Here is a 22594-nt window from a genome sequence, read left to right as displayed (position 1 = left end):
TCACGATATTAGCCACAACCCGCGATAACGATAGCTATCCCACAATAAAAACTATTTTCCCCCTCTACTACACCAAAAAAAGATGTTCCTTCCTACATAAAATCCCACATTAGTGTGAGTTAAATTTTCATAACATGACATAGGAGTCCCTCATTTATATAAAGAGCTAGATTTTATGTACACATTATCAAATTTGCATACAAATGTATGACAAGATAAAGACCACGTATTTAGCACATTTTAGACCCCTTTTATCATGCAGTGAGGCCCTAATGCACTTTGATGAATAACCCTGTAAGTGAAGAGTGCAGTGTTCTGGAGCACAGCCACTTGCCCAACTAACTTAATGTCCATATTCAGCATCATGTGGTTTAGCTAGCAAGAAGGTAAATTTTAAAAGGGACATGCTGGCATCCATATGTGTGTGGTTCCCGGCATGTGCACATAGAAGCACCGATTTTGTAATATGCGCGTGTCGATGTGCACGTTATAAAATCGGCTACTAACCCACACGAGCACCCGATTCATGCATGGAAAGGTGGGATTTTGTTTGATGCGCAGGACAACAAGATTGGGCCTTCCCCAGTTGCCTAACTTCCTACCTATCCTTCCTTCCTCTTCGCTTCTCCTCCCCAAACTCTAACCACCCCCCCCCCCCAACTACATTTTTTTTTTTTTATTTGTTGACTACTTACTTGCTCTCCGGAACAGTAGTAACTTCCTCGCCCTGGCCGGCTGCCAGCGCATATGTCAATGGGGCAGCACCTAATGGGACTGTCCCAGTAAGCTGCTGCTCTGCCTAGACCCCGCCCTCCTCTTTGTAAAAGCCCAGCAATTCTGCACGTACCGGGAGATATGCATGCGGCTAGGCTGCTTAAAAAATGTGCTCAGCACGCGTGTATCTCCCAGGATTTGCGCGCACTGGGCTTTTAAACTCAGCCCCTAAGTGTAGTACTGCTATTTAGCTTTCCTAAAGTTAGTCAGATAAACGTATCCAGCTAACTGTAAGATAGCCAAGTATATTCAGCAGTGCAGCAACACCACTGAATATCTCGGTCAAAATAGCTGGATTGTGCAAGATCAGGCTATCTTGCACAATTGGATAGCAGCTGAGTAATGACCTTTAAGATTTTACATGCACTGCTATTCTTCAGATAAGTCTTAAGAACTAGACTGGAGGGAGAAAAGAATGGTTATACAATACCTTTCTCATTACTTCATATGTTAAACTATTTCTACAGGAAAGAGTGAAACACTTTACTCCAAACTGAAACCCTGTAGTAATTTTCAGTGACCAAATGTATCTAATAAATTATTTTGGCTAAAAAGTCCTGCCTCTTTAAATATGCAATTAATAATAATTGCAATTTTATTTAAATATGCAATTAACAAATATGTTAATATTTGTTAATTGCATATTTAATTTGTTAATTGCATATTTGTTAAGTCCTGCCTCTTTAAATATGCAATTAACAAAAAAATTTGTTTTCACAAATTTTATGTTTATTTTGAACTGTTGTGGCACTCTTCCCGAGTAGCCTGTTCCTATGTACTTCCTATCCTGCGTTCTCACAGTTCCTACTACTCCTTCCCCACCACCCTGTTTTATGTAATTTCCTTCCTTTTGTTTTTTGATGTAAACCGATATGATGTCCCCACTAATATCGGTATAGAAATTTAAATAAATAAATAAATAATAGAAATTAATAAAGAGCTTACAAGAACAATTTCTAATTGTGCAGTGTGTCAGTCACTATGTTTATTCAAAATAGTCTTCCTCAATGGTACATTCACTGTTAAATAACCTTCAGGAAGTGAGTCTCAAAAAACTGTCTTGAAAATATTTTCATTGATTTTTCATGCAGTAAGATTGATTTAAAGCAGTTAGTAAACTGCTGTTTAAATTAATTTACTGAATGAGGGAAATAGGGTATACTGTGGCAATGTAAAATTGAATGTTATGAAAAAGTTACTATTCCTGATCAAAAATTTCATTTCAGCATCTTTAAGTAGTCATTTTCCTAGTTGTGATTCACACTGAAGTGAAAGATACTGCCTTCAGGCCTTAAACTAAATGTGTTCATTGTTTATGGAAGCCCTATGTCATGATTAATCTTGGTTTAACAATATGTTTTTGAGCAGAGAGATCAAAGGGCCTCCACCAGTCACTACTATTGAATAACCTCATACAGTCTATATAAAGTAGCTACCTCTATTTTTATATTTATTATATCCAGTCCAATTCTGTAGACTGTGCTCATCCAGCTTTCTTCACTGTGTTTTTTCATATCATTCAATTCAACTTGCTTAAGAGGATGACCCAGTCACAGGTCGACAGACCTAATTACTTCATTTACTCACACAGACCTAAGTAAGATTCCATTTTTAATACTAGAGTTTTCCATAACAACCTTTGAAAATCTTACACAATCATGCAGCAGGTTCTGTTATCATCAGCTAAACTACCACTCTATATAATTTGGTTTGTCTAGTGACTACCAAGTAACAAATGTGCAAGAGGCAGAATGTTTATTTCTATTTAAATCCCACCAATGCTGATGGCTCTAGGTGGCTTACAGAGTTGCCTACACAATCAAATGGACAAAAAACATAAGAGACAATCAAAACAGAGTGACTATCACTCAAACTCTAAAATGAATAAAGTTAATAATGGGACTCTCTCAGAATCTCAGTTGTATGCCTGTCTGAAAAGATGGGTTTTCAGTGCAACTTTAAACTTTTGGTACAATTTGTTAGCCACGATTCCTATGGCAGAATGTTCCACATACTAGGTGCTGCCACCGAAAACACCCTTTCACATGTTTCACAAATGCCATGTCGAACCAACGGAACCAAATAGACCACATTGAGAGGATCTCAAGACCTGCGATACCCAAGGAGATGAGTCAAGCGACAGACGTTTATGCACAAGCATAGTGATTTTATATAAAGCAAGTGTTGCTTACCTGAAACAGGTGTTCTCACAGGACAGCAGGATGTTAGTCCTCACATATGGGTGAGGTCAGTGGATGGAGCCCTGCTACGGAAAACATTTCTGTCAAAGTTTCTATAAAGCTTTGACTGACGCTGGCACACTGAGTGCACTGAGCATGCACAGCCTGCAATTATCCCTGAGACCACAGGTGTCTCCCCTCAGTGTCATCTTATAGCAAAAAAGCGCAAGCGAAACTAAAATAATAAAACGTATGTAGACCCAACTCCGCGGGATGGTGGGTGGGTTTCGTGAGGACTAACATCCTGCTGTCCTGTGAGAACACCTGTTACAGGTAAGCAACACTTGCTTTCTCACAGGACAAGCAGGATGGATGAGTACCAAGCTGAGGATGCGTGAGAGTGCACCCAATGCATCCAAGACGTGCAAAAGGCACAACATTGGGGGTGAAATTTGGTAAGGAGGGCATCCTGGAACCCTTAACAAGTTGGTGGAAGGATGTTGGGTAGTTAAACCAAACAGAAGAGGAGTAGACTGACTGGCGAAAAATGGAAGAATGCCGGCCAGTCTTATCTAAGGGATAATGGGCTGTGAAGGGATGGAGAGAGCTCCAGGTCCCAGCTTTACAAATATGTACAAGCGGCACCGACTGAAGGTGCGTTATTGAGGCTGGTACGGCTCTAACAGAGTGAGGTTACACACGGTGTTGTAGTGAAATGCCTGCTTGTTAGTAGGAAAAAGAGATACAGACCGTCAATTAGGAGGATAGGTCTGTTCGCCCACTGGAACTCGCAGCTTGGCTTTTGCCACAGGAGGAAAGAGTTAGGAGTAATTCCTATGGAGTGTAGTGCGGTCTGGATAGAATGCAAGTGCACGTTTACAGTCCAAGGAGTGGAAAACCCTCTCGCTCTGGGAGAGAGAGGCGTTGGGAAAGTGGGCAGAGTATATTTTGAGTAAGGTGAGATGCTGCCTCTACCTTAAGAACGATATGTAGTTGAGTATGTAAAACCACTCAGTAATGGAGGAACGGAGGGTCGGGTGAGTATGTAACAAGGTGTTAACTCACTGACCCTGTTGGCAGAAGTGATGACTACGAGGGAAAGAATTTCCCGTTGCAGACTGTTACGTGAGAGGAATGGCAAGGTTCGACGGGGAACACATGAGTCTTGTAAGCACTAATATATATATATATATATATATATATATATATATATATACATGCCCCATTCCGTAACCAGTAAAATAGAGGCGGCTTAATCAGTGGATAACCCATGGTAAGCTGACTCAGAAAGGGTTGAACCGTTAATCGGGTATCCCCACTCCCAAGTGATATGCCAATTGGAATCGAGGCATACCCATGTAGAGGATGTCTGGGGAGCAGAATCCGAGGGAGTAAGAGAAAAGAGTGGTGTAGAAATAAAGGGGGTAAAAACCCCTTTTTTTTTATGTGACATGTGGTAAATCATGCCATTTTGAATGGTAAGATTTATGTGTAGAAGGTTTTTGAGATGCTACCAGTACCTGAGAACATCAGTGAGTCCATGATATGAGACTGACCTGTGAGAAGGCGAATTGGTTACTGGTATGATAGATTGAGAAGAATGGGAAAGCATACTGGTCTCGGCCAGGACGTGGGACTGAGAACAGTGAACCCCGACCCAGTGCAGCATAAAAAGGGGTGCTGGCTATGAGAGGCATCGAAAGAGACACATATAAGAGGCCTTTGTTGCAGCAAAGGCATCCATGGGAACGCATTGGAGACATGTGTAGTGTAAGAATAGCCAGAGTAGGGAGTAGAATCTGTCCACCGTGTGGTTTGATTCAGACGCAGAGGGCAAGTTCGGTCAGCGGTAGAAGATTTTTCTCGCTACACATATAATCCAAGACCATCTGGGAGGATGGAACTTATGTGGAGAAGGTCTGCTAGTGCGTTCAGTAAGTCTGTTAGATAAGTGGCCCGGGGATGCATGGAGTGAGCAAGGGCCAAGAGTAGAGCTGCACAGCTTCCTAGCAGAGCAGCTAAGAGGTTGTGCATGCTCGTGTGTTGGAAATACCACAATATCACTATGCTGTCTGTCTGTATGCACAAAGGTTTGCTGCATAGGCAGTATTGTAAGGCATAAAGGCATAACTCATGGCTCAAAGCTCCAGGAAGTTAATGTGAAAGTCTGCATGGAGCGGAGAAGACACATATTGGGTTGAGAAGGTGTTAGTTCGAACTCTGCAACCCTGAGTAAATGCGAGCATGAGCAGGACCAGTCTAGGTTTTGGCTCTAGATCTGCAATATGGATCAGGGATGATAGCGGTTGAACAGCATAGGTCCACTGATAATTGGATTTCACTGAATCTTACTTATAGCAAAAAAAAAATGTGTTTTTAATCCATGAATGGTGCATGCATGGTGCATGCATAGTGAAACAATACCGTGGCCCAACAATGAAAGAATTGAGGGCTCAGGTTATGGTGTATGTGTGCAGAGACATATAAGAATTTGTCAGAATGTCTGCGCGGTTGTTGGACAGGAAGGTCGTTGTGACTGTGGTGTCCAGAAGTGTGCTGTATGGGATTTATGGTAGTGAACTGCAATCCCAGGTAGTAGATTTATAGTGAGTCATGAAGAAGGTAGATGTCCTTGCTTGGGTTGACTGTTGTTATGCAGCTGTCCATGCAAGAAAAAGCAAGAATGATGTTTTACTCCATAGATAAAACAGCAGTCACTGCTAGTGATGTAATGAAATACCCCAGTTGACAAAGTTGGTGCAACTGGCAGAGCTTGGGATTGTAATATTGTTGACTCACCATGAAGCACACATTAAAAAAAGAAGAAAGAGGCAACCTACTTACTGCGGTACGGAAGCATGGTGACAAGAGATACCATTTTACCTGCACCTTCTGAAGAAAATTGATATTTCTGAGGTCCAGGATGGGCGGAGAGTAACAACTTTCTGTTGAAAGAAAGAATAGTGAAATTAAAACTCCCCCACCCACCCCCTCCCCCATGCACTTTGAAGCGTCCGAGGGACTGTACTCTGAACCTTGGTACAAAGTGGGGTGGCTGCTCTGATATCTGGCAAGTTGAGAGACCAGGAGGTGTCCAACTGGTGGGGCTGATGTAATCAGGATATCATGTAATCTCCCACGGGAGCGTGAGCGATAAAAGTTGTACCCGCATTTGTGTGTGCTATACAAGAAAACGATGACACCTGTCACCAGGTATCGAGGTGGACTTGCAATTGAGACAGTGTTTGCTGAATCTCATGTTTAGCAAATCAGCGAATGCATCTGGTATTTTAGTCCTTAATTAGGAACCAGAAACCAGAGTATTAATCAGTACAGAGTCCCGTTGCTAACAACGGGAGAATGACCTGATGTAATCCCAAATGATTGGTAGAGAGGTTCTCTTGGTATTGTGTCCAACATAGCTGGCAATAGCGATATGTGACACTAATATTGCTCTTGGAAGGCCAGATGACCTAGAACCTATCGAACCATATGGTTCGATTTAGAGAACAGGTCTCAATGGGATTGTTGCTGAAGTGGGATTAAAGTAGAGTACTTACCATCCATCGTGGATCGCAGAAGGACGAGCCAGTGAAGATGGATGGCTCCGTGGATTTCAGGAGTCATCGAGGGATAGCCTGGTGGACATAGACGTCTGACTCAACTCTGTAACCTGGTATGGTGGCGCAGGTACAGAGGAGTCCAGGCTGAGCGTGTCTGTCGCTACCACATTAATTTGTGGAGGTTCAGAACCCCGGCACCGGTGTCGGTGGGGAACACCTCGGGTACACAGGAGCCATTATGACTCATGAACCCGGCTCGGGTACAGGGGAGCCATTATGACTCATGAACCCAGCCCTCTTTGCAGCGGCTCGATGTATCATGACGCCAGTGCAGAATTCTTCAGAACTCGGTCCGGTCATTCTGGAGCATGGAGGACTGCCAGCGTTGTGTGGAACAGCAGCGGTAGCAGTAGCGATGTTGCTCGGCCCGGGCATTCTCCAGCACTGAGTAAGATAGCACCAATGTGCTGGATGGTGTCGGTGGCGGATGATCATCGTGCCGGTGACAATGAGTGCCACGGTGCTCAGCCTGGTCTTTCCCCAGTACCGAGGCAGACGCCCTCGCTGTCCTGGATGGTGAATGATGATGGACTGTCAGCATGCCTGCACTGCTCCTGGCACTGTGTAGTGTCATAGGCTGATACGGGGCTATAGTAAAAACCCCAAAGCATGGAGCACTGTGTTTAGACGAGGGCATTGTGTGTGGGTGCTATATCAGTATTGAAGGTATCGATGGTGGCATGGGGTGGCCTCGAGGGTATCGTCAAAAATATATTTATGAAAAAATGTCAATGGCTGGGCAGAGCAACGATAACATTGACAGAGGCACCTACGGCATCAGTATAGGTATCAATGGCAATGATGTGGCATTGAAGGATCAAAAGACATCGATGGCATTGGAAAACTGATGTTGGCATTGATGAAATCAATGGCCGCATCGATAGGAATGATGAGGACACCGATGGAAAGGACATGGGCATTGACGGCATCTATGGATGGAGATGGGCACCGATGGCATCAGTGGCACGGCCACGGGCATCGACGGCATGGCCATGAGTGTCGACGTCCTCGATGGCATTGACATGGGAGTCGATGGCATCAACCTGGGCATTGATGGCATCGACCCAGGCATCGATGGAAATGATGGCATTGACCTGGGCATCAATGGCATCGACCTGGGCATCGATGGCATTGATCTAGGCATTGATGAAATCGATGGCATTGAAGATGGAATTGATGGAATCAACATGGGCATCGATGGCATCAACATGGGCATCGATGGAATCAACATGGGCATCAATGGCATCGACATGGCATCGATGGCATCGATATGGCATCAATGGCATCAATCTGGGCATCGATGTCATGGATGGAATCGACCCGGGCATCGATGGAATCGAAGATGGCATCAATGGAACCAGCCTGGGCATCGATGGCATTGATGGAATCGACAATGGCATCGATAGAATCAACCCAGGCATTGATGGAACTGACCTGAGCATCGATGACATTGACCCAGGCATTGATGGCACCAACGACACCGAGGTGTGCATTGATGACATGCGCCCAGGCATCAATGACATTGATGGAAAAATCAGTGCCATGGATGAAAAACTTGATGGCACCGAAAGAATTGATGCAAGGATCGATGGCATCGACAAACTACCGGGGGAGGGGTGTCAATGGTGTCAAAAAAGGCAGGATGGCCTGGAAAGGGGTACCGACAGTAGCGATGGGGCATCGACTGCATGAAGGTACTGAGGTATGAATTCGACAGGGGGCCCTGGCGGCAACGGTAACTGTGGAAGTCCCTATTACACTAGCGCTAATAACCAGGCAGAGGGTCACAGGAGGACACTCGCAGGCTATGTGGGGCTAACTGTAAAAACATAGGGAGAGGGAAGGCCGCAATTCAATTGGTAGGCTGGGGAAACCATAGTGAGGTGACAGGAACTGACCGAAAAACAGTGCAGAGTACTCACTGAGCGTCGGTTAAACATACGCGAAGGGAGACCCGCACAGGGAAAAACCATTTGTGAAGTAAAAGTTTAGGTGTTTCAGTGTGGAAAAGTTGTGAGAATTTCTCACAGAGCTCCTAACCGCTATGTTTACTGCAGAGTGGAAAAAAGAAGACTGAGGGAAGACACCTGTGGTCATAGGGATAATTGCAGGCTGAGCATGCTCAGTGCACTCAGTGTGCCAGCATCAGTCAAAGCTTTATAGAAACTTTGACAGAAAAGTTTTCCGTAGCAGAGCTCCGTCCACTGACGTCACCCATATGTGAGGACTACCATCCTGCTTGTCCTGTGAGAATACAAGTGACTCTACAGGCAACCAGTGAAGATTTGCCAAAATAGGAGAGATATGATCCCTCATATGTGTACCATGATCAGCCAAGCACCTACATTCTGCAAGAGTTGCAGTGCACACAAAGAACAAGCCTGTAGGTTAAAATATAGTGCATTGCAAGTGCTTATGTGCTTACACTATAACATTTCTTGCCACACTGCGCATATTCCTGGTGTACAAAATAATATTGCAGATTCTCTCTTCCACTTCCAGTGGGCCACATTCCGATGCCATGCACCAAAGGCCGACTGGCTTCCAAACCCATACCCAAAGAAATTTGGCAGCTTGGCCCCCCGAATTTTGGGAATTAATTCTGGGTTCCTTATCAGGAAACACAAGGAAGAGTTATTGCCAAGCACGGCGTGAATTCCAGAACTTCCTGGAGATCAAAGAAAGGGATGAAATTTGGCCCATATCTGTAACCCTGCTATTAAGATACATCCTACACTGCAAAGGGCAAGGAAAATCCAGAGCATCAGTGGCCAATCAATTAGCGGGCTTGTCATTCTTTTTTAGGGCATTGGGATTCCCTAGTTGCGCCGAGCTTTTCCCTGTTAAAAGGGTTATGATAGGTTGGGCGAAGGAGATAGGCAGATCCAAAGATACCAGGAGACCCATAACATGCAGCCTGTTAAGACGCTTACTATCGGCCCTCGAATCAATCTGCTTCAATAGCTTCGAAGCCATCCTGCTCCGCTGCATTTTCTCTTTGACATTTTATGGGGCATTGCGTGTCAGCGAGCTTACAGCGCAATCAGGCACCAGGCCAGGCGCTTGCAGCCTGCAGAGAGCGGACGTCATTATCGAACACAATAAACTAAAACTATGCATCCGCAGATCTAAAATGGACAAAATGGGAAGTGGGGCTAGGATAGTCCTTCGAGAATGGTGCGGTGAGGCCTCATGCCTAGTCCATTGCACAAGAACTTATTTGGAATGGCGCCCACCTTGCGGGGGCAATTATTGGTGCACACTGATGGTAGCCCAGTAGCAAGTTATCAGTATAGTAAGCTGCTGTGTTTGTCACTTCAGCTGGTAGGAACTGATGTCGCAGGATATGCGACAAGCTCATTTCGCATAGGAGCTGCCACCACTGCAGCTGAGTTAGGTCTGTAGGAAAAGGAGATAATGTCCATCGGTAGATGGCGGTCTGGGAGGTTCAGGTTGTATATAAGGCCGGATGAGTATTTTAAGCAATAGTCATTAACACCATTTATCTGTTGGCAGACCAAGGAACACGAACGCGCTTCATATGGATAATAGGGCACTCTTATGTGCGATGGGCACATAGGAGGGCCCTTGAGTGGCCTGAGGGAGGACACCTTGGCATGTTGGCTCATTGGATCTCACTGGTATGGAAAGGGACCCCGGGGATGAAATGGGGCCAGCTGATGCCAACTGTCCTCCACATGGGAAAATGCAACATACCACCTTCGGAGATAATCGTACCTCTGGGAGGAAATGACCTAACATCAACTCATAGGGGCGGATTTTCAGAGCCCTGCTCGCGTAAATCCGCCCAAAACCGGGCGGATTTACGCGAGCAGGGCCCTGCGCGCCGGGAAGCCTATTTTACATAGGCCTCCCGGCGCGCGCAGAGCCCCGGGACTCGCGTAAGTCCCGGGGTTCTCGGAGGGGGGCGTGTCGGGGGGCGGGCCCGGTCGTCGCGGCGTTCCGGGGGCGTGTTGGCAGCGTTTTGGGGGCGGGTACGAGGGCGTGGCTACGGCCCGGGGGCGTGGCCGCGCCCTCCGTACCCGCCCCCAGGTTGCGGCCCGGCGCGCAGCAGGCCCGCTGGCGCGCGGGGATTTACGTCTCCCTCCGGGAGGCGTAAATCCCCCGACAAAGGTAAGGGGGGGGTGTAGACAGGGCCGGGTGGGTGGGTTAGGTAGGGGAAGGGAGGGTAAGGTGAGGGGAGGGCAAAGGAAAGTTCCCTCCGAGGCCGCTCCGATTTCGGAGCGGCCTTGGAGGGAACGGGGGGAGGCAGCGCGGCTCAGCGCGCGCAGGCTATACAAAATCGATAGCCTTGCGCGCGCCGATCCAGGATTTTAGTGGATACGCGCGGCTCCGCGCGTATCTACTAAAATCCAGCGTACTTTTGCTTGAGTCTGATGCGCAAGCAAAAGTAGGCTGATCGCGCTTCTTTTAAAATCTACCCCATAGTGTACAGCTCACACAAAAAAATATAAAAAGATTTGCTCAGTTTGGCTAACATGTTCCCTCAGTCAGTAATCGTCTGGTCCTGATTCAACCCTAGGAGGGTTTGGAGTGGTGAGAGGTCTCATCAAGCAATAGAAAGAGCTAGAAAGAAAATCAATAGATGGGTCAGCAAATTTATGCCCACTATAAGAGGGCTGTGTACTAAACACGAATTGCTAGATGAGAGTCCAGGTTTGTTCAGACCAGATGGGGTGCATTTCTCAGATATTGGATGGGACATATTTAACACCAATTTGCAGGACATTATCAAAGTCATTTTGGAAAATGGCTGCAGCCGAGCTGGTGGGGGGATCCCATGGTAAGCGGGTGCACTACCGGGGCCCGTGGCACGGTGACCAGCACATTAGCTAGGCTTGTAGGGATTATACCTCAGGCCTTGGCAAGGGCCAGCGGCCTGGGAGCAAGTGAACAGGCAGGCTATGAGCGGGCCGGTGGCCTAACAGGTTAGGACCCTGACCCTCGACGCTTCAAAGTTCAAGAGGGTGAGGGCAAGAAAGGGGGAACTGAGGGAATTCAGCCAAAAGACCCTGATTTCCACGGTCAGATTGCGGTAAGCCCATCCTATGATGACACTTTAGCTACCACGGCCAGGTGTCTGCGGCGCTACCATGGCTTCTACGGCTGGGGGTATCCATGTTCGCCAGCGGCAGTGCTGGCTCATCACTTGCTAGTGGGGTGCTGGTTACCAGGAGTTAACCCTCTATTAGCTTTAGGTTAAGGAATGTTGTTTGATTGGTTTACGTTATGATGTTATATGTATTATTGTGCAAAACTTGCAATGTTATGTTTTGGGCTGCGGCCATTATTTGACCAACAATAAAAGCAACTTTCGAACTGAAGCAGCATGATAGTGGATTAATATGGACATGGTAAGGGTCAAAGGGAGGGGACAAATGGGTGCAGCCTATTATGCGCTGTCCACATTGTGTGCTTTTGGGTACATACAACTTTGCTAGAAAAAGTGCCCATACTAACAGAAAGTGCAGATCTGTGCGCATAGGGGCGGATTTTCAGAGCCCTGCTCGCGTAAATCCGCCCAAAACCGGGCGGATTTACGCGAGCAGGGCCCTGCGCGCCGGGAAGCCTATTTTACATAGGCCTCCCGGCGCGCGCAGAGCCCCGGGACTCGCGTAAGTCCCGGGGTTCTCGGAGGGGGGCGTGTCGGGGGCGTGTCGGGGGGCAGGCCCGGTCGTCGCGGCGTTCCGGGGGCGTGTCGGCAGCGTTTTGGGGGCGGGTACGGGGGCATGGCTACGGCCCGGGGGCGTGGCCGCGCCCTCCGTACCCGCCCCCAGGTCGCGGCCCGGCGCGCAGCAGGCCCGCTGGCGCGCGGGGATTTACGTCTCCCTCCGGGAGGCGTAAATCCCCCGACAAAGGTAAGGGGGGGGTGTAGACAGGGCCGGGTGGGTGGGTTAGGTAGGGGAAGGGAGGGTAAGGTGAGGGGAGGGCAAAGGAAAGTTCCCTCCGAGGCCGCTCCGATTTCGGAGCGGCCTTGGAGGGAACGGGGGGAGGCAGTGCGGCTCGGCGCGCGCAGGCTATACAAAATCGATAGCCTTGCGCGCGCCGATCCAGGATTTTAGTGGATACGCGCGGCTCCGCGCGTATCTACTAAAATCCAGCGTACTTTTGCTTGAGTCTGATGCGCAAGCAAAAGTAGGCTGATCGCGCTTCTTTTAAAATCTACCCCATAATTTTTCCAAGTCAGTTTTCAAAGGTAACTTTATCCTTTTGAAAACTGGCTAAAGTTGGTGGGTAAAAAGTATCTGCAGATGTTACACTTCTGTGCACAGTTTGAAACTCATCCTAATAAAACACATTGACAAACTAAAGAGGTAACAAATCTCCAGGACTGGATGGTATTTATCCCAGGGTTCTGAAATAATTCAAATATAAATTACAGATTTGTTGCAACCTATCAATAAAACAACCACAGTACTTGAAAAATAGGGTGTGGTTAACATTATCATCATTTATTTATGATCACACTTTTCCACCAAGAGAGTTCAAAGTGTATGACAGAGAAACTGGATTACAATAAACAGGAATTGATCAGCCTAGAACAGGAGTTGATCTACAAAGAACAGGCTATACAGTGGGAACAAGTAACAGAAAAACAGAAACAAACAACAGTAACAATAACCATGAGTTATAATATATGGATCAATAACCATAATGCCAGCTTTTAAAAAGGGCTCCAGGGGTGATCCAGGAAACTATATACAGGGAGCCTGATATTTATGCCAGGCAAAATGATAGTAGGTATACTTAAACAAAATTATTGGCCAAATAGATACACATGGTTTAATGGGAAAGATTTAGCAAAGGAAAGCCTTGCCATATCAGTCTACTGGATTTTTTGAAAGTGTTAATTAACATGTGGATAAGGTTGAGCCAGTCAATATAATGTATTTGGATTTTCAGACAGGATTTGATAAAATCACTCATGAGGGACTCCTCAAGAAGTTAAAGAGTCTTGGGACAGGAGGAAATGTCCTATTGTGGATTGGGATCTGATTAAAAGGCAGAATTAGGACTAAATGGTCAATTTTCCCAATTAAGAATAGTAAATAGTGGTGTGTTCCAGGGATCTGTACTGGGATCAGTGCTGTTTAATAAAGATGTGCATATATTTTTTTTTTCGCCGTTTCATTTTCAGTTCGGGGGTGGCCTATTTCGGTCTAACAATGGATCAGGGTACCATCAAGCTAGGCCGAGATAACATAGTAGAAATCTCATCTCTGTGAGACTTTCCTCACTCCAAATGATGTCAAATCTTCACAGAGGTGTACTGTGTAGTTCGTTCGTTTCACTCTGCATGTAAATCTGGCCCCTAAAACACCACCTACACCTCACCTCGAGCTATTAGCTGGCCCTCCTATAGAGATGTAAATAGTTGACTACTATGATGGCACTATAAAAAGTCTCACTCTCTCTCTTTCTCTTTAACTCTCTCTCTCCAAGGCACAAAACCTTTACCACAATACTTCCTATACAAAGCACTATGTTGCTTGCAGTAATTCTAAAAATTACCCTAAAAGAATATAAGGAATCAATGTTTCAAAGGGATTTCACTTGTATAAATAGCATATATGCACATACATGTTATCTTATAAAGCTTGAGAGCATATAAATTGGCTTGCAGACTTTTTATAACCTTTTGCCTATAATTTTCCCTAATCCTGGAGAGAGTAATTTTCAAACATTTGGTATAACTTAACAAACGTATGCATAATTACACCAATTTTCAAAGCAGACTGACGTGCAAAAGTCCACTTTGAAAATTATCCCACAAAAATAACCCTGCACAACTTACACCTGCTATTTAGAGTGCAGACAATTTTCCTGCAAATGTATGAACAGAAGTTTGAATTCTACAAAGTATGCATGCAACTACAAACTCTGCCCCAACTCTACCCCCAGTTATATGTATGTGTGAACATGACATATCCCCATAACAGATGAGCAATGTTGTAAAAGGCCCTTTCTGTATGCAGCTATTGTGGTTCACAAAGGGGTAGATTTTCAGACGAGCGCGAACAGCCTACTTTTGTTTGCGCTCCAGGCGCAAACAAAAGTAAGCTGGATTTTAGTAGATACGCGCGTAGTCGCGCGTATCGGCTAAAATCCTGGATCGGCGCGCGCAAGGCTATCGATTTCGTATAGCCTGCGCGCGCCGAGCCGCACAGCCTACCCCCGTTCCCTCCTAGGCCGCTCCGAAATCGGAGCGGCCTAGAAGGGAACTTTCCTTTGCCCTCCCCTCACCTTCCCCTCCCTTCCCCTACGCGCGCCAGCGGGCCTCCTGCGCGCCGGGCCGCGACCTGGGGGCGGGTACGCGCGGCCATGCCCCCGGGCCGTAGCCACGCCCCCCGTACCCGCCCCCAAAACGCTGCCGACACGCCCCCGCAACGCCGCGCGCTCCGGCCCCGCCTCCCGACACGCCTCCCGACACGCCCACTCCGAAAACCCCGGGACTTACGCGAGTCCCGGGGTTCTGCGCGCGCCGGTGAGCCTATGTAAAATAGGCTCACCGGCGCGCAGGGCCCTGCTCGCGTAAATCCACCCGGTTTTGGGCGGATTTACGCGAGCAGGGCTCTGAAAATCCGCCCCTTAGTGAAAAAAAAAATTATGGATTCATTTTGATTTTTTTTCAACCTATACTATCTACAAGGTATTTAATCTTTTACTTACAATTTTCTAGCCTGTACAGTTTTTAATTGCCTGTATCGTTTTAACTCTGTTGCTATAACCAAAGTTAAAGCACATTTTGCAGCCATTACAAAAAATACCATAAAGGACAACAATTTCCTTCCTGAAAAGAGATATCAAAGAAAAGGTCATCTTTGCAGCAATGAACGTTTCTTACTTTCCATATCTATGATTACACTACATGTTCCAAAATTCAACACAGAGGGTTATATCAAAATAAAATTCCCAAAGAATGAATTGTGGTAGAAACATACCAGGACTCTACCAGTCAGAGTTTGAGCTGATATCATCACCCCTGCCCAGTCCTTTACGGAGGTCATCCAGCCCACTTCTGCTGTTGCTAAGGATTCTTCCTTCTCATCAGCAGGTTTGTAGTCCCCATCAGCCTGGTTACCACCACCATTGGTAACTTTCTGTGCATCCTGAAAATAAAGGAGAAAACATGCAGAACATTTATTCAATGCAGCAAAAACAAAGAATAGTAATCACTGTTTGTTAACAATCCATGAGGTCACTCTCACACCAAGCAATAATAGGTAAGATATCACCAGAAAGAAGCAGTAGTCAATGGCAGATGAAACCATCTTGCATAATGTCACAGATGCAGTTCAAGTGACTAGTGCAACACATATGCAGCAAGCATAAAGCCATGGTAATCAACAAAAACAAATCTGTATGACTAGAAAATAGCTTATATTATAATGTAAATGGTAATGAAAAACTTAAGGCATGATAGCACAGTTACCATCACCACAAATATAGTACCATCCACTGTATGCTTGTATCTGCTGCCTCCTGAGGTTTGACAGCAGGATGCAATTGGTCCCATGCAAATAATGATGTCAAAATGGGCTGACAAGTTGCAGATCATTATTGACTGCCAGAAGCGTTGAGCATGGGGTGCTATTTGGGCAAGTGTGGTATGAAACCTGAAGCATATAAAAAGGGAGCTAAAACCTCTTGAAAATACAACACTTCCTTTGAATCAGATCTAAAAGCTAATGATTGATTTCCATGAGCAATTTAGGACTTCCTCCTGTTTTATCTTATTAAAAAAAAAAAAAGTTGGTCAGACACTGCGGTTGTTAATGCTACTTTTGAGAATGTAATCAATTGCATATTACTATTTACTTTTCTAGGAAAATACCCATGGAAATTAATATCAAGAAACTGCTGCCTATGCTGATGATTGGATATTCCAAGCCAAATGAATGACACTATCAGGGTCATTTATCAAATAGCGTTAAGGCATTTTCACATGTGGTAAGCACCTTTAATGCATGCAATAGCACCATAACGTATGGTGTGATGCAAATCAGAAAAAGGTGAGGAGTGAGCTGGGTTCACCAGCCCCCAGAGCACCAGCCTAGCAAGAGAGAGAGAGAGAGAGAGAGAGAGAAAGAGAGCATACCTAGCCATAATGCCCTCACACTAGATAGATATTTATATCTCTATGGGAGGCCCACCTAGTAACTCGAGGTGAGGTTTAGGTATTGGTCTGTTCTGTTAGTACATCTCACTTTGAATGTCAAAGTGGCCCCTAACCTCTGCATTAATACCTAAACCACACCTCGAGTTACTAGGTGGGTCTCCCATAGAGATATAAATATCTATCTAGTGTGATGGCATTATGGCCATTATGGCTAGTCTCTCTCTCTCTCTCTCTCTCACACACACACAATTTGCAGTAATTTAGCGCTTCACATAGGTATTAGCACAAATTGTGATAAACTGCCTATTACCATAAAACATGCCCCTTTTTCTATCGCATGCAATATTTAGTGCATTTTGATAAATCCAGGCCCATATTAGCTATTAGAAAATGGAATTTAAAACACTGAAGGAAACAGTTTGAATGTTTTTCAAAATTTTTCTCAACTGATATATCAGCTGCAACTTTCACCACCATCTTTTACAGCCAGTGGGCCGGGCTGCTGAATGGCAGATGCTAATGTGCTGTTTTGTGCTATGCATTTCTTTTGGATTACCGTTGTACCAAAGAGAAATTAAGACTTCGTCACGTAGAAAAAGCAAACAATGTTGTCACAGTAAAGTCTAAGAATCCCACTAGATCCGGAAAGAAAAGAGGAAGAAAGCCTTTATGCTGCACCACTTGGTTATCTATGTTGTGAAGCTTTGGCAAAAAAAAAAAAAATCAGTTGGAACAATGAGGAAAGATAATTACATGTAACCTATGTGATTTCTGTGCCAAGCAAATAATTTGATTTGTTAAGATTACACTTGCAACAGCAATCTATTGCAATCTTTTTTTGGAAAATAATCAGATAACAAATTATTAGTTATGGTAACTAACTTGCTTCTAAGGAGGGATATTTGGTAACATCATAGGTAATTTATGTTGCAAATATTCACATAAGTTACATCAACTTTCAAAGGCAACATATTCACATAGGTTCACTTTGAAAATTATCAGACAAAATAACTTTCTAAAAACCAAAACATATACAATAAGTGAAAAATCTGTCCCAACTTTGTCTAGGGGGACACCTCCACACAGCCCAGCTAAACTAACATACAAACAGGATATATGCTTATAAATTTCTACACAAGATGGTGAGACTGACAGTGAAATGCTAAGAAAAATAAGGGAAGCTAACCAAATTGGTAGTGCGGTAATAATGGGAGACTTCAATTACCCCAATATTGACTGGGTAAATGTATCATCGGGACATGCTAGAGAGATAAAAGTTCCTGGATGGAATAAATGATAGCTTTATGGAGCAATTGGTTCAGGGACCGACGAGAGAGGGAGCAATTTTAGATCTAACTCTCAGTGGAGCACAGAACTTGGTGAGAGAGGTAACGGTGGTGGGGGCCGCTTGGCAATAGTGATCATAATATGATCAAATTTGATTTAATGACTGGAAGGCAAATCCACGGCTCTCGTGCTAAACTTTCAAAAGAGAAACTTTGATAAAATGAGAAAAATTGTTAGAAAAAAACTGAAAGGAGCAGCTACAAAAGTAAAAAGTGTGCAAGAGGCGTGGTCATTGTTAAAAAATACAATCCTAGAAGCACAGTTCATATGTATTCCACTCATTAAGAAAGGTGGAAAGAAGGCAAAATGATTACCGGCATGGTTAAAAGGGGAGGTGAAAGAAGCTATTTTAGCCAAAAGATCTTCATTCAAAAATTGGAAGAAGGATCCAACAGAAGAAAATAGGATAATGCAAAAAACGTTGGCAAGTTACATGTAAGACATTGATAAGACAGGCTAAGAGAGAATTTGAAAAGAAGTTGGCCATAGAGGCAAAAACTCACAGTACAAACTTTTTAAAATATATCTGAAGCAGAAAGCCTGTGAGGGAGTCAGTTGGACCGTTAGATGATCAAGAATGTTGGGGAGGTACCCGTACCGCAGGTTTTCACGGGTAATGATTCAGATGGACTGAACCAAATCACGGTGAACCTAGAATATGTGGTAGAGCTGATTGACAAACTGAAGAGTAACAAATCACCTGGACCGGATGGTATATACTCCAGAGTTCTGAAGGAACTAAAAAATGAAATTTCAGACCTATTAGAAAAAATTTGTAACCTATCATTATTTTTTATATTCCACTTTTTTTCAGTGCCCAGAGGGCTTACAATCTAAGTTTGCACCTGAGGCAATGGAGAGTTAAGTGACTTGCCCAAGGTTACAAGGAGTGACAGTGGGACATGAATGCTGGTCTCCTGGTTCTCAGCCCACTGCTCTAACCACTAGGCTACTCCTCCACTCAAATCATCCAGTTTGACTGGAGGATAGCTAATGTAATTCCAATATTTAAAAAGGGCTCCGGGTCAATCTGGGAAACTACAGACTGGTTAGCCTGACTTCAGTGCCAGGAAAAATAGTGGAAAGTGTTCTAAACATCAAAATCACAGAACATATAGAAAGACATGGTTTAATGGAACAAAGTGAGCATGGCTTTACCCAAGGCAAGTCTTGCCTCACAAACCTGCTTCACTTTTTTGAAGGAGTTAATAAACATGTGGATAAAGGTGAACCGGTAGATGTAGTGTACTTGGATTTTCAGACGGCGTTTGACAAAGTTCCTCATGAGAGGCTTCTGGGAAAAGTAAAAAGTCATGGGATAGGTGGTGATGTCCTTTCGTGGATTACAAACTGGCTAAAAGACAGGAAACAGAGAGTAGGATTAAATGGACAATTTTCTCATTGGAAGGGAGTGGGCAGTGGAGTGCCCCAGGGATCTGTATTGGGACCCTTACTTTTCAATATATTTATAAACGATCTGGAAACAAATACGATGAGTGAGATAATCACATTTTCAGATGATACAAAATTGTTCAGAGTAGTTAAATCACAAGCAGATTGTGATAAATTGCAGGAAGACCTTGTGAGACTGGAAAATTGGGCATCAAAATGGTAGATGAAATTTAATGTGGATAAGTGCAAGATGATGCATATAGGGAAAAATAACCTATGCTATAATTACACAATGTTAGGTTCCATATTAGGTGCTACAACCCAAGAAAGAGATCTAGGCGTCATAGTAGATAACACATTGAAATCGTCAGTTCAGTGTGCTGCAGCAGTTAAAAAAGCAAACAGAATGTTGGGAATTATTAGAAAGGGAATGGTGAATAAAACGGAAAATGTCATAATGACTCTGTATCGCTCCATGGTGAGACAGCACCTTGAATACTGTGTACAATTCTGGTCGCTGCATCTCAAAAAAGATATAATTGCGATGGAGAAGGTACAGAGAAGGGCTACCAAAATGGTAAGGGGAATGGAACAGCTCCCCTATGAGGAAAGACTAAAGAGGTTAGGACTTTTCAGCTTGGAGAAGAGACGGCTGAGGGGGGATATGATAGAGGTGTTTAAAATCATGAGAGGTCTAGAACGGGTAGATGTGAATCGGTTATTTACTCTTTCGGATAATAGAAAGACTAGGGGGCACTCCATGAAGTTAGCATGTGGCACATTTAAAACTAATCAGAGAAAGTTCTTTTTCACTCAATGCACAATTAAACTCTGGAATTAGTTGCCAGAGGATGTGGTTAGTGCAGTTAGTATAGCTGTGTTTAAAAAAGAATTGGATAAGTTCTTGGAGGAGAAGTCGATTACCTGCTATTAATTGAGTTGACTTAGAAAATAGCCACTGCTATTACTAGCAACGGTGACATGGAATAGACTTAGTTTTTGGGCACTTGCCAGGTTCTTATGGCCTGGAATGGCCACTGTTGGAAACAAGATGCTGGGCTTGATGGACCCTTGGTCTGACCCAGTATGGCATGTTCTTATGTTCAGGCAGGAATTTTGTAAAACCCTATTTCTGCACATAAAGCAGTGTTTTAAACATGGAAATGCATTTGTAAATTACCCCTCAATAATCCTCATTGCTAACCACTTAAAAGTGGCAAACAGTAGTGGATGAAGGTAGTGCAAATGTCATAAATGTATATTTTCATCTACAAAGATGTTAATTTAAAAAGTGCCCAGCAGCTATGAATATGGGCATCCCACTGATTGCAAACCGGCATCCTACTTCAGGATATTCCCTGCATTTCAGTGCATAGGAAAAAAACACGGGGTCAATTTCCAAAAGCCCCTTTCGTTGCAACCTGGAAAATGCAGGTTATCAAAAGTGTGCAGTTTGGTCTTTAGTCAAGCATTTTATTTTACAGGACAATAACTTACATTATCCCTGCTGGTGTCCCCATGAAAGAGGCTTGAGAATTCTGAAGAACAAAACTGAAAGTTCTTGTCAATAAATAACACTAATGTTCATCCATGTGTACAAAGAACATGTCAATTAGTGCCAGGCAAAAACAGGTTTCTGGTTTGCCCCCTGGGTTTTAACAAAAATGAGTGTCAAACTGAGCCTCATTGTAAAAGAACTAATACAGGCCCTGAGACACCATGAGACTGTGCTGTTGAAATGCTGCTACAGTGCAACTCTTAAAGTCACTATTGTCTCTTTAGACAATGTCTGTTAATTAGCATAAAATGGCCAAACATGGTGACACATTGTGCCAGCTGGAAAGATAATGTGTCACTACTGTCAGATTCAAAAAGAACAACAGAAGCTGTCGAGGTCGTCAAAGACATAAGGGACAATAAGAAAGACCAACACAAGGAATGTATAATGTTACAAGCAATCTAGTAAATAAAGATATTAAGTACATTACTCAACAACTAAAAATAAATAAATTACATTAATAATTAGAGTAACAGAATTAGTAATAAGAGAAAACCACTACATTTCAATTAGGAGTTAAAGGTTTTTCAGAAAAGAATGGGGAGAGAAAATATTAGGTTTCTCAAGAACAAAATACTCATTAAAAGAAGCAACTGAAGAATGCCTCACAATTACTTAGCATCTGACTATGTGAATGAAAGGGTAAGGGTTTTGTTTGTACCTCAAGAACCAATTTATACTTCCAATGAGCAATTAAGAAATATCCAGACACTGATGGCTTCTAAAGCAGTAGTTTGAAATAGATGGAAAAAATGTAGAGTATTCTGTATCTTTAATGCAATCATAGAGTACCATAAAATGACATTTTATAAACCAAAGTACAGTTCAGAGTACATTAATATGTAAATATTAACACCAAGGGAAAATTCACCCAGATTAGGAATTTTATGGCACAGAGAGGGTCATTCATCATTTTGTGATATGCCGTTATTGCACACATTATGGCATTATCATAATGTGCGTGGTAACAGCCTATTGCAAATCAGGTTTGCAAATTAAAAATGTATTATTAAACAGGGAGGAGTTTGGGTGGGGTATAGGGAGATTAGGGGCTGCCAGCACTGTGTGCGATAAACTATCAAACACAAGAGCATGCAATTTCGCAGGAAATTACTACATCTTTTACTTGGGGTGCTACATGGGCAACAATGACTAGCGTGGCCAATATCACCACGTACGATAATGCAACACTGCATGCATTACCGTACATTGCGATGCAGCTGGCTGCTCATTTTCCTCCTCACGCCCCTTTTTCTACCGTGAGTGATCATTTCACTATAATTATAGCAAAATGATGAATCTAGGTCAGAGTTATTTGAATAAGCAACATGGGAACTAGTTACCTTTTGGGATCCTGAGAGGTACTTGTAACCTGGATTAGCCACAGTTGGAAACAAACTTTGGGGAAAATTTGTTGTTTGGGTTAGCACGGGGCTAACAAAAAAAAACCAAACCCACCCCAACCCTTCAAATTTAGTTAATTACAACCTCCCCACCCTCCCGACCCCCCCAAAACTTGCCTAAAGCCCCTGGTGGTCCAGCGGGGGTCTCGGGAGTGATCTCCCACTCTCGGGCCATC

General features: G+C 44.1%; 1 protein-coding gene across 2 annotated transcripts in view; it reads right to left on the bottom strand.

Annotated features, from left to right (window-relative positions):
• KCNMA1 (potassium calcium-activated channel subfamily M alpha 1) overlaps window positions 1–22594 on the bottom strand; it is a 1936781-nt gene that overhangs the window by 1495752 nt on the left and 418435 nt on the right. For both annotated transcript variants that reach the window (XM_029609517.1, XM_029609516.1), the window contains exon 2: window positions 15541–15708. In XM_029609517.1, the coding sequence (XP_029465377.1) occupies window positions 15541–15708 (168 nt within the window). The remainder of the gene's footprint in view (window positions 1–15540; window positions 15709–22594) is intronic.

This window comes from Rhinatrema bivittatum, chromosome 7 (assembly GCF_901001135.1).
Source record: "Rhinatrema bivittatum chromosome 7, aRhiBiv1.1, whole genome shotgun sequence".
In the NCBI taxonomy this organism is placed as follows: Eukaryota; Metazoa; Chordata; class Amphibia; order Gymnophiona; family Rhinatrematidae; genus Rhinatrema; species Rhinatrema bivittatum.
This window is presented reverse-complemented; position numbering and strand designations above follow the sequence as displayed.